This window comes from Papaver somniferum, chromosome 11, assembly GCF_003573695.1.
Source record: "Papaver somniferum cultivar HN1 chromosome 11, ASM357369v1, whole genome shotgun sequence".
In the NCBI taxonomy this organism is placed as follows: domain Eukaryota; kingdom Viridiplantae; phylum Streptophyta; class Magnoliopsida; order Ranunculales; family Papaveraceae; genus Papaver; species Papaver somniferum.
The window spans coordinates 124,669,518-124,682,436 of NC_039368.1; the positions used below are offsets into that span (position 1 = coordinate 124,669,518).

A 12,919-nucleotide genomic window follows, 5' to 3' on the forward strand; every position below is an offset into this window, starting at 1 on the left:
CTTCCGGTGCCGCTGGTGTTGGGGGTAGAGGATGTAACGCCATGGGACGTGCTGACTGCGCTTGCGGATGGTATATTGGTGTTGGCCATTCCCTTTTTGCTCTCGTCCGATACGGCCACATACTCTATTCGCTTAGGGTCTCTCCACGAAACTGAATTTTCAGGTTGCAAATCCGAGTTTATTGTGTGATGCAATCTCGGCCGCGAGAAGTCCCAAGTTGTCCTTTATTGTCACACCTTTATGTCGATTCGTGGCAAGGCGGAGAATCTTTAGTCCCCAGGCGAAATTCCCTTGAATCTATCTTTTCCTGGACGATGCGCTTCAGAGCATTGCATTCATTGGTAGGATGATTGACGAACCTGTGGTAATGGCAATACTTTGGATTTTCCATTTGTTCTTCAGTTGGTAGGCGCCTAACAGGAGGTAGTTTGATGGCATCGTCTTGAATCCATACTTCAGGGAGTTCAATTAATTTCTCGATCGGGAACGGGAAGTTTGGAGCAGCATCTCCATTTTCTTGTTGTTGCACAGGAATCTTAGTCGCGACCTTCTGGGGTGAAGCCGTCTGATGCGCTGGTGCCACACGTTTGGGTTGTTTTTCCGCTACTGGAGTTTTTCTCTTTCTTCCTTCATTAGCGATTGACTAGAGGTTGGATATTTTATTAGAAAGACGCCTGCTTTCCTGAACGTCTTGACAAGCTTCTTCATTCTGGAAAGGTTCGGATCGACTGAGTAAAGCAGCAGCGGATCTCTTAGCAGCTTCTGATGCAATATGGGAATTGATATTTTCCAAGAAGGACGCACATAATGAAATCACCTTTTCATTGCGAGGACTCTGATGAGAACGTGATAAATCCCACGAGTCTTCTTTCTGATCTTGAGGAAACATATTTTGATCTTCATGAGCAGACAAGTTAGCTTTGTGGACACCTTTCCATTTAGCGTGACCATAGGCTTCATCCTCCTCACTAGGAGTAGGAATAGGAATCTTGGAAAAAATACTAACACCATTAGCATTGATCCAAAATGAATGGTTGATGGCATTTCCTCCAGAATGAATACGTGTTGGTTCCTTTGACAGTTGATCCGTGAGTGCTTTCAGAAGCGTAAATACTTTGTCCTGCGTCTTGACAATAGTAGCTTGATTCCCGACAATATCATTCAGGATTTTCGTCAAATCATGAATAGTTATTAAATATCGAGACTCCATAGCCCCGACAATGGTTTTGAATGAAAGAACGGATTCAGGGATAACATGTGGAATATTTTCGGTGTTAGGAGAAGTAAAATTGGGATTGAGGGTTTCTTAACCATTCCTAAGATCAACCATCTTGCGAAATTTAGGAAATTTAAAACGGGTTTGAATTTTTCCTAAGACCAATTGGGATGGAAATGAAATCGGGAATTGAATTTGCAACCGAGAGATTTAATCTCCCACTGTGGTCGCCAATTGTTTGTGGGTGAAAATTGTTTCTGCTGGTTTTGGTAAATTTGTGTATGTGGATGAGAAACGAATCTTAAACCCTAAACAATGCACTACACGGGAGTACTTTTGATTCGAGAGATCAATCTGTACAATCCTGGCCTAAACCAAGAAATGACCGTTCCAGGCTTGCTTCGGTCACAAAATGAAGGAGAATGGTTTGTTACGTCATTATCATCATCTACGTTTCTCACTGTTTTGATCATCATAAACATCATCGTCATACTCCCACTCCTTAATTATATTCAATGGCTTCACCATCTCCATCCAATGTTGATCAGGTATGATTTTGATCGCTTCGGATCTCTTCTAGTTCTTTTAGCCGGGTGGCCAAGTTTTTCAGACAATTCATTTTTTGCAGCTTACTCGGAAGAGAGGCCCTATTTTGTACCGCTCCTTTCTCGTTACGCTTGCGTGGCCCTATTTTGTTTCCTTTTTTAATGGTGTAAAGGATGAGATGAAACATGTTTTCTTCTGATTTATCTTTGAGGTAGGCGGAACTATGCCCAAAGCCACCCCAAATTAAATTTCCAGCTCCGCCATGCTTGGCACCTTTCACAACATAAAATTTAAATGGGTTAGAGTTTTCTCTTACTTACTTAAGATTATTATAAAATAGTTTAGATGTTGTCCGTTCTTGCATAAAATTTCGTATGGGTATATGTTATATTTTTTTTTTGTCTAATAGGTAGTTTTATCAGAAAACATTTGATTTGCATATTATTAAGTTTATAATAAAATAAGTTTATAAAGAAGAAAATTTAGGAAAATTAAAAAATAAATTTGAAAATTGGTCAAGTGAAAAAAAATTAGGACAATCATCTATTTTAAAGATAAAATAGCTGACTATTCCAGGTTAGGATTTTTGTATTCTAGATATTTGGGAGAACTGTGAAACCTTGTTTTTTTAGCCTACAAAAACTAAGGAAGGTTAAAATCCAAATCGCATCTAACTGTTATCACTTTGCCGGCGACTAAATCTGCTTCAGTTACTTCTTATTATCCTGACACCCAAAACCTAATAATCTCAAATGCACATTTCTTTCTTTTTCAAAATAGAAATCTGAATCAAAACTAGATCTGAAATCCATTTTCTTTCTTACATAAATGTTTTCTCAAGCATCTGAGAAGAAGAGTATTGTACTTTGGTTGAAGAATCATAACCTTTGTAAGTTTCTGTTACTTGTTCTTCCGATGATTCATTGCACATCAAGATAATTTCAGACCTATTAAAACAATTGTAGAAAGTTCTGGTGATTTTGATTTATTAACCACTTGAAACTTATGATAAACCTCATCAATTTAGTTTGTTGTTGCTATTCTGGATATTTTGCTCTCAATATTTTGTGTTTGTTCATGGACTTATTCTGATTGCTCAAGACTTATGTTGTGGTTAACACTTGAAATTCCGTATGAACATCACATTTATAAAGTCTTTCTGCAACATTCAGAAACTCTTATCAACCTTTATCAACCTCAACTTCAGACTTTATGATTTTCATCTTTTATATCACAATTTCAAAAAATTTACAGCATAAACTTTATCAAATTTTACCAAAATTTAATTGAAACTTTCACCAAGAGTTTCTACAAACACCTTCAGCATTGATACTCTATGTCCAATGCTTGTTCACATATCAACTTTGGTATTGAATTGCATCTTTATTTGTCGTTTCCGCTGCTCAAATCATTAGAAGTGTTTGTTTACTAGAGTTTGTAGCTTGATATGTGACTAAACTTTATGAACCTGCCATACCAAATTTTTATCTGGTACTGAGGCTACCGTTGAGCAAGTTTCACAACTGCAAATGATGATATTGACAAGCTCCTACAACAAATAGAATTCTCAAGCTCTGATATTTACAAACTGCAAGTTCCTCAACTGCTATTACATTTAGTGAATATACCATAATAACTCAAATGCTGAGTCAAATTGATCAATTCCTATAATCAGAACAACATGTTTTGTATCTCATGACAATTAATTGTAACGATATTATCTTTCACTACAAACACTTTTAAATGGATCTGACGCTGTTGTTTTTGCAGAAGCCGAAGACTGGTGAAGATGTTGTAGATAGTTCCTCCGGGAAAGGTGGTGAGGACTCTGATGATCGGATTCCTCTATCTTGTTTTAAACCAAAAAAGTTGGTCAGGAAGCAGCCTTTTGCTGTCTCCTCTACCGTTGTAGGTGACAAAACTGAAAAAGGTTGTGAAGGAGCTAAGGGTGTGCCTGGAGGAAACTCTGGAAAGAGGAAAACAGAATCAATCCAAGGTTTCTAGAAATGATATGAAGGGCCAAGATTCTCGGGAGAGCGATCCTATTAAGAACATTGAAAGGAATCCTCCTCTGAACCAAGGCTTGGTTGGTGGTTCGATGTTTAGATTCTCGGGTGCTGATTCTGATTCACTTGGTGTCATTGCCTCTTCTAGTTTCAGCAAGCTTACTTTCGCCTAGATGTTGCAGGTTGTGCCCCTAGATGGTCCTGCCATGAATGAATTCCTCAACCTTGTTGTGAATAATACTACCCCGACCACGTGTTTGTTTTATTCTTTCCCGATCGGCTCCTTCACCCGTGGTGTTTGCAGGCCGGGAATCAGAAACTTCTTGAGGCTGCTATTCGTCAAAATAAATTGGAAGAAATAGCCCACCTTCGGACTCAGCTGCAGGAGGAACAACACCGGTCTCGGGAGCTCGAGAAGAAGCTAAATGAAGCCAAAGGTACTTTACCTAGTTCTTTTGTTTTTTATTGATGTTGGAGTGTGCCAATATTCTAAGTCTAGTGATATCTTTTAGACGAAATATCTAGCTTAAAATGAGCAGCAATATGATGAGATGGTTTTGAAGATGTGTGTACTTGAGACTTCACTTTCCAAATCAGAAGAAACCTGAAAATTAGTTTTACCCACACTCTCAGGTCCATAAGCATGCAGTATTCTCTTTTCTCGCTAATTCGTACTTTCATTTTCTCGGGTCATAACCATTTTAGGTTCCTGTTTTCTGCAGCTGAGCAAGGAAAGGTCAAAGCTTTGGAGGAGGAGGTCGTCCAATTGAATACTAAGCTTGGCGACGCTGCTGCTGAGTTGACTCGCCAACTGGATGAGGCGCAAAAGAAGCACCGACATGGAGCTTACTGACGGGATCACGGAAGCTGTGATGATTTATATCAATGATCGGAGAATGAGAAAGAACGAGAATGCTGGTTCGGGTTCGGCTAATCCCAAAACCTAGTTTCGATCTCCCGTAGTGTTGTGTCACTATTTTGCCCCTCCTCTTGGGCTGTAATTGAAAACTTTATTTAATGTCTAAACATTGAAACCAAACCTCATGCATGCCACATTTGAAACTGTTTGTGATATAGCCTCCAATTCATGTCATAGCAGCTTAGATTTGATTCCTATAAGTAACTTAGATGGTTCTCTTGAATACTTTCTGTTTGAAAATTAGGCGTTTTTTTTTTTAAATTACCGTCTGTGAAATTATCAAGTCTGACGATTTTATCCGCAAAGATTATACCGGTATCTTCCTCTGTGATACTTTTCCTCCGTTTTAAAAACTTCTGTGTTTTCTATGTTGTATGATTCAGTTATGACTAATCTCGTCTCACATGATTATGCAGGCGAGCATTGTAGTGGCCAAAATTCTTGTGCAAATCTGTGTGTTCTCCCCTGCAAGTTTTGTTTTCTCATTGAAAAGATACAACTTCGCTTGAATATCAATGACTCTGGGTACCCTATCATGACATCACCTATATATGTCAATTATGTTTTCAAGTTTGTTGATGGACACAACTCTTGTGCAAGTATGTATTCTAGTCACTATGTAGAGTTGTCTTTGATGATGCCTTCCAGTACAATTTTACTTGTGATATTGTGATGGTCACTAGATCAATAATGAATTATTATTAATGATGCAAAAATTTATGGATTTGCAGGAGGAACGGGATGCTGGGCTAGCTCATAAGGAGGCAGTGTATAGCCCAACATAATGGGCCTAGAGATGAGTTATAGTTTTAGTGTATTTTTTCTAGTTCTCTCTATAGCTAATTATCTACTAGTATAACACGCACGCGCGATGCGCCTGCCATTCCATTCCAAAAAAAAATCAACCTTTCTCTAGTTCTCTGTATAGCTAATTAGCTACTAGTATAGTACGCACGCGCGATGCGCCTGCCATTTCATTCCAAAAAAAATCAACCTCTTCATTTAATATTTTTCAATAAATAATGCATGTTCATATAAAATGTATATTTTCCTATGCTATATTTTGCGAAGACAAATAAAACTTGCCCAAGCAAGGTTCGTCCACATTACCGACTGGAATTTGCACTATATATTCATCTTCGGATGTAAAATATTTGCTTTCTCCCGCAAAGGTAACCTGCTAAGAACAAAAGTGACCTATTAATAATGTGATGACTCAACATTATTGGTTATAGAAAACATGTAGGTTGAAAATATCCACCAAACCTGAAAAAAGGATAAAACACAGTGACAAATGATAACCTCACAGAAGCTACTAAAAACAAAAACTGATCCGTAATTAGTATCTACTCAATATCAGAGACATTCATGCCAGCCAACACAATCATCATAGCTACTAACATATGCATGTCCTTAACATTTAGTGAGAGGCATATTATCATCAAAATAATACTTAAGAAAATGTGCTAAAAAGAATACCAAAACTCTAAAAATTTGACTCACATCAATCCCACTGCAGTCCTACACAAAAGGATATACTTGTAATGGTTTACTCCAAATAGGCCTACTTGAGGAAGTACTGCATTAAAAAATGCGATTCCTATCATAGATTATCTTATGCGATCGTTGACAGTCACCTAATATGTAGCCCAACTTTGAAGCCAAATCCCACACAACATTTTTATCAATTGCCCTCTTAAACCCCCAAAAAATTGGAAGTGCATTTTTGTTTATGTTCACCCTTGACCTACCATAAAAAAAAACAGTCAGCATATCCATCATAATTTGTACTTCAACCGAGTATTACTCATATAAAACGCTTGCAAATAATTTGTACTTCTATTGTTGTATAATTGAACAGCAAACCTCCTACGATAAGCCTTAATAATATATGTCTTGCAAATGGTCTAGAGAAACTTCCTTTATGAACACAGGATGAATCACAATGCATACAGTGATGAGATTTGAGGTCCCGCCTTTACGACTCTAAGCCTCTTTATGTCGGGTATGTTAGGGGATTTTGATGTTTCTACATCCGCATCCACTGGAGAATTAGATGTTTCATCTCCTTTATAATCCTCCTAACTGGGCACATAAATGATTTTGTTTTCAGAGGTGATGCGTGTCGTAACCACAACAAATAATCAAGATATTTTCCACTAATTAACTGGTAATATAGCGGTAGTAAGGATCGTTCCCACAGAGAGCTGTGTAATTGATATGTTATTTGATTCAGCAAAATAATAAAAGACAAGGGAGATTGGTTTAAAGTAAAATAAAAAGAATAACAAATAAAAGAAAGAGATGATCAAGGAATCCTTCGATGCTACCAAGCGATAACTGGATTAAAATATTTATCTATCTTCTTTATAACCATTCATCACCAACCGTAGAACAACAGCTAGCTCAGTGCTATCCCCAAAACTCCTTATACCACGGATACGGAAGCTCTCTAATACCAGATTCTATCCAACCGAACCACCAAGTAGTATCTCACTCAAGGTGTAATCCAACCGAACGCTTTAGGCTTTGTGAATTAGGTTGATCCCAGTAGTTAAACTCTTATCTCAAGGTCCACTTGCTGGTGTTGTCTTCACTCGCAATTGCTCCACAGAATCCCTCTGCAAGGTTTCGCGATTTCTACTTGTGTATGAATTATTCGACAATTACTTATGTCCTAACCCAATACTAGCAATAGAACAATTAACAGATCAATCTAGAGTGCACTCCAAATAATCTAATTAATCAATCATAAACCCTAAAAATAGTGAAAACAAACGATGATGTGATTCAAACTACGAAAAGATTTATATAATTAATAAAGCTTCATGCTTACAACATTGAATTCATCCTCAATCAATAAAGTTTAGCTTCTCATGATTACACTGTTTCCCGGTTTCCCCCTAAAGGGGTAAACCCTAAAATATTGATGAAGAACAACAGTATAATATGAGATGTCCCTTCTTAATGTCTTGGGATTCTCCTTATATAGTACCTACGAAATATATGGTTAAGAATCCTTCCGGGACCGCGTTTTCCTTGATTTAGAAGCCCAAATTCGCACCTTTTATGTCTGTCTACGGTTGGGTTTCGCAACCGAATGTTTCCCTGAATTTACGTACAGTTGGGTTTCTCAACCGTAAGTCCCCCTGAGTTTGCGTACGGTTAGGTTTCCCAACCGTAGGTGATTCAGAATTTCCTCTATTGTCTTCATTCACCATTTTGGCCATAACTTCTACATCTGACGTCCGATTAAGCTCATTCTTTTTGCGTTCTTTTTGTATCGTCGTCCTATACATGATGGTGTCTTCAAATCCTTCATATCTTATCATTTGTACCTAGGGTTTTGTTGAGAATGCTTTCCAAACCGTAAGCTTCCCTGGCTTCGCATACGGCTTCCTTTCCTGCCGTAACTATGACTCTGATAACTTCTATTGAACATGGTGCATCTACGGTTGGGTTTAGATGATTTCCCAACCGTAACTCTGACAGAATTATTGATCCTTTCCCCTTTTTATCTATTTTAACCTCAATTCCACTGACTTTGGATGATTCACCTGAGTAAACAAATAAAATATAAAACAAGAGTAATACAAAGATAATATGCAAGAAATCTAACTAAAACAAGTATGGAATTGACACTCTAAACATGTAAATTAAGCACTTATCAAATTCCCTCATACTTAGCTTTTGTTATTCCTCGAGCAAACTACCTAAAGTACAACAACTCCATGTCGTCGAAGATACGGATGCACTTAGCAAATGAAACATGCATTTAAACCCCTAGGTGTACCTAGTGGACGAGTTATAGTATAGTGAGGGATTAAGAGAGATATACCCACAAAACCTACTCCAACTTCAAAGCGTTCCAGCTTCCCAAGCATCCAAAGAGCTATGAGGACATAGAGTTTCTGCATACTAGTGATAAGAAGTTAGAAATACCAAAGAACATATTCTCATTTTTAAATATTGAGTGAGAAATAACCACACCATAATGAGAAAACGCGTGTTTGAGAGCGATCAATAAGCATTTCGCCTCGACTTCTGCCTCACTTAAAAGGATTTTATGATAATTGCACTCAATAAGACAGTTTTTTTATGGGTCTCACATGTGTGTATGTAGGAATGAAGAGAGAATCCTACACACGTTGAATGGTGGGAAGAAAACCTTCCGAATTATTTCTGAAGACCCCACAATATCGTTGGAAATAAAAGACTTTTTCTGAGGATCTCTAATAAAGTCAACCATTATTATTAAAAATAGAGGATGAGAGTACTTACCACCTTCACATCTGATTGCAATGATGATAACACCACTCTCACATCATCCAATGGAAACGTAGTCTTCAGCTCGTCTTCTTCATCTTCTTGGTCTTCGTCTTCGGTCTTCAACTATTGATGATAAACTCTTGAACTTCATAAAACTTCGACAATTTTTAATTCTTTTCCTCTATTTCCTTGTTGCTTGAAACTTCTTTATATATTTTTCTTCCCCATGGCCTTATTGAACAAATAACAATCTAAACGCAAATCTTTTTGTATTTGCTCTTCTTTTTTTTTTCTTTTTTTTTATATTTTTAAATTTTTTTAATTTTTTTTTCTTTTTTTTTTTGATAAAAAGATTGCAACTAAAAAAAAATAACGAAATTAAAATTAACATGACCATGAAATAAGTACTTTACCACTTTGTTCTTCACAACTTGTATTGTCTCTATATCCTAAACTTCAATAACTCGCGTCTTTTGATTTTCTTCGCTCTTGTAAATAAGTCTTCATACTTGGATATAGAATTCCGCTCCTTATATGTAAGTCTTCAACGTGTATATAAAAATCCGCTCACTGTTTGTTGCTTTACTCGGATATAAAATTTGCTCTTCCTTGTATTGTTGCTTGTAAACCTCAAACTTCGACTTTCCTTGTAGATTTTGATATCGCTCCCTTGTTGATGGTGATGGTGTTTCTATGGATCTGTTGTTGGCGAGAGAGAGAATAGTGCTAACTGCAAATCAAACTACAAAAAGGTGGCTTTCATCTATAGACGTCACCCTCATGATTAACAAAATTAGCACTCAAGAGATCAAAGAGTAGTGCTTCTATTGGTGGGAGGTTGGGTAGCTCACCATTCTACCCGGAATTAACGTACGGTGATACACACCCAAAAGAAAGCTCTTTATTCAGTTACAAAGAAAATTTGGTCTGGTGCCTCAGTTGATATGAAAATAGGTGATTGAAAAAAAGTTGTGCATAGAGTGGTTGCGGACTGAGTCGAGCTCTGAGGATCAGCGATTGACTCAGTCATTTTCTTCATCATCTTTTGCTTTGATTTATGTTCTCAGCGTCATTAATTCAAGTGATTTCTTACAAATATTATCTGAAAATGATTGGTGTTCACTATTATTGCTATAGATCTTTTTAGTTTTCATTAGGTTATCAGTTTTAATTTTCATGGAGCAAAATAAGAATTCAGAAATGGATTCATCTGTAGTAGATTTAGACAAACCATATGAGGAAAATCCATCGGTAGACCTAATTAATGATACATATGAAAGATGTGTGGCTTGGCAATTTTCTCTTATCGGTCGTCTTGATCTTCTTCATCTGAAATTTTCTGATGCGGTTCAAAATTTGAAAAATCAATGGAAATTGAAAGGGCAATGTCAAATGATTCCATTAGGAAAAGGATTCTTTATTTTCAAATTGGACAACAAAGAGGATAAGAATATGATTCAAGCTGGAAGATGGGAAGTTTATAATCAGGTATTATGGTACAGAAATTGGATTCCTAATTTTCGTCCTGAAAATCATAGAACATCATTAGCATTAATTTGGGTTCATCTTCCAGGTCTCAGTTTGGAATACTGGGATGAGAAAACCTTATTTACTATCTGCAGAGCTTCGGGAGATCCTGTTAAAGTTGGTGAAGCAACTTTGAAGTTTGAGAGTGGTTATTATGCAAGAATTCTTGTTAACATAGATTTTGCGAAGAAAATTCCTAGTAAACTATGGATTAAAACAAAGTATAGGGGTTTTATGCAGAATGTTATACTCACTAAGCCACCAAAATTCTGTGACAAATGGAAAATTATTGGTCATGTTCTCACAGAATGTAGGTTTCAAGAAGCTTCTAATGAAATTAAGACATCACAAGGCAATCAAAGTTTTCCCAAGTCAAATGTTAGCATATTATCTCATAGTAGGTTCTAATCATTCACCTGTACGATCTACAACAGCTGTAACTCCAATTAATACAATTCATAAATCAAACAGTATTAGAGACCCTTTTGACGTTTTTCAAACTCCAATTAATACAATTCATACTTCAACATCTTTTATTCAGCAGGTATTAAAGCCAGTCATAATATTTACATGAAGGTTTGGTTTATTACAGGAAGCAACTGATGAAGAAAATGATAAGAATATGCATGAAGAAACTGTTGTTTCAGAAAAAATTCTTCAAGTAGTCGAAGACAATACATTAGAACACAACGTGGTTAAATATGTTAATGGCAAAGATGGATCTATCTCAGAGGAGCAAATACCTTCAACTTCTTGGTCTAGAGTAATTCAAAAACCAGCAGCAAAGCAAGTACCTCCTTCTAGGGATCAACAAAATCATGTAATAAACAAAGTAACATCTCAGCCAGTTCCTGGTAAATACAATTTTAGGAAAAATAATGCAAAAGGAGGTACTAAGGGCCTCCAATCTTTGCAATGAAAGTTCTCTTTTGGAATCTTAGGGGCCTTAGAATAACTAGGGCTCAAAAAAAGTTGTGGACTTTAATTAATCAATTTAAACCTTCTTTAGTTTTTATAGCTGAACCCAAAGTAGTTTGCAGTGCTTCCTTCTGTAGTAAACTTAATTTTCCTAGAATGGAAAATAAAGTGATTCACAATTCATTTTCTAATAAAAAAGGGAATATTTGGTTATTTTGGAACACAACTTTACCAGAACCAAGAGTAGTTTCCCTGTCTAGCCAAATGATCACAGTGGAAATAGGTGGAGCTCTAGTATCTGGAATTCATGCTCATGTAGGGGTTATTCAAAGAAGATTTCTATGGGCTGAGATGGAAAGTATTAGTGAGATGAATAAACCTTGGCTTGCTATTGGTGATTTTAATTCTATTGTCTCTCAAGATGAAAAAATTGGTGGTAAGGCAGAAAATAGAAGAGCAATGCAAGAATTTAATAATTGTCTTAATAACTGCGATTTGATACAAGCTCCTAAATCAGGTTTATTGCATTCTTGGTCCAATTGTCAACATGGGGATAGGAGAATTCTGTGTAATCTGGACAGAGCTGTTTATAATCATAAGTGGTTCCAAATGCATGAGAATTGGAGTCACAAAGTGGGTTTGAGGATTGCTTCTGATCATAGTACCTTGTTAGGTGGTGGTGCAATTATCCCTAAACCTTCAAATGCACCCTTCAAGTTTCAGAAAATGTGGTTAACTCATCCAGGTTTTATGGATGTAGTATCTCAAAGTTGGACTGAAAAATAGTAGGTGATCCTGCTTATGTATTTCAACAAAAATTAAAAAGATTGAAGAATATTTTAAGGCAATGGAATTGGTCAGTTTTTGGTAATATCCATGTTAAAATCAAAGAAGCTGAAGAAGAAGTTCAGAAAGCAATGGTCATATCAGATCAGAATCCTCATGATATTGAAGCTCTAGATAATCTTGTTGCTGCTGAAAATGATTACAATAGTAAAGAAGTCTAGCTAAATACTATGCTCAAGCAAAAGGCTAGAATCAAATGGGTTAAAGAAGGTTCTGCTAATACAGATTCTTTCATACAAATTTAAATATTAGGAAATCAAAAAATCTTATAAGTGAACTGGAGGACTCCAATGGAAACTTGGTATCATATCAGAAAATCATTGCAGAAACTCTTATGCAACAGTTCAAGCAAAAATTTCAAGTTCAAGAATCTGAAGATACTGAGTCTTTACTGGAAGTAATTCCAAAAGTAATTACAGATGAGGATCAACAAATGCTGGATGCTTTACCTGAAGCATAGGAAATAAAATCTATAATTTTCAGTATGGATCCTGACAGTTCACCAGAACCTGATGGCTTCTATGGTTGCTTCTATAGAGCATGCTGGCAGATTATACAATATGATGTAGTGCAAGCTGTGTAGATTTGTTGGAGGAGGAAATTTATTCCAAAAGGCCTTAATTCAAATTTTCTTGTTCTTTTGCCTAAAATAGTAGGTGCAAAAACTCCCAA

The 12,919-nt window shown here is 36.5% G+C and overlaps 2 protein-coding genes across 4 annotated transcripts; both read left to right on the top strand.

The window, feature by feature from the left end:
- Positions 1 to 2,086: 2,086 nt before the first annotated feature.
- LOC113320942 lies at positions 2,087 to 5,643 on the top strand. Of its 3 annotated transcripts, XR_003346367.1 has the most exons (5): positions 2,087 to 2,651; positions 3,533 to 3,876; positions 3,951 to 4,205; positions 4,491 to 5,286; positions 5,419 to 5,643. XR_003346367.1 is itself a non-coding variant. In XM_026568844.1 (4 exons), the coding sequence occupies exons 2-4, from the start codon at positions 3,942 to 3,944 to the stop codon at positions 4,619 to 4,621; spliced, it is 321 nt and encodes a 106-aa protein (XP_026424629.1). In that variant the 5' UTR covers positions 2,099 to 2,651; positions 3,533 to 3,941; the 3' UTR covers positions 4,622 to 4,907. The 3 variants fall into 3 exon arrangements, 1 of the variants encoding a protein (XP_026424629.1); XR_003346366.1 differs by having other exon boundaries at positions 2,091 to 2,651; positions 3,533 to 4,205; positions 5,419 to 5,640; XM_026568844.1 differs by lacking the exon at positions 5,419 to 5,643 and having other exon boundaries at positions 2,099 to 2,651; positions 3,533 to 3,998; positions 4,073 to 4,205; positions 4,491 to 4,907.
- A 4,705-nt stretch (positions 5,644 to 10,348) lies between these two features.
- On the top strand, positions 10,349 to 12,707 carry LOC113325056. Its single transcript, XM_026573296.1, has 6 exons — positions 10,349 to 10,835; positions 10,918 to 11,027; positions 11,076 to 11,373; positions 11,493 to 12,146; positions 12,263 to 12,394; positions 12,574 to 12,707. The coding sequence occupies exons 1-6, from the start codon at positions 10,349 to 10,351 to the stop codon at positions 12,705 to 12,707; spliced, it is 1,815 nt and encodes a 604-aa protein (XP_026429081.1).
- The last annotated feature ends 212 nt before the right edge of the window (positions 12,708 to 12,919 follow it).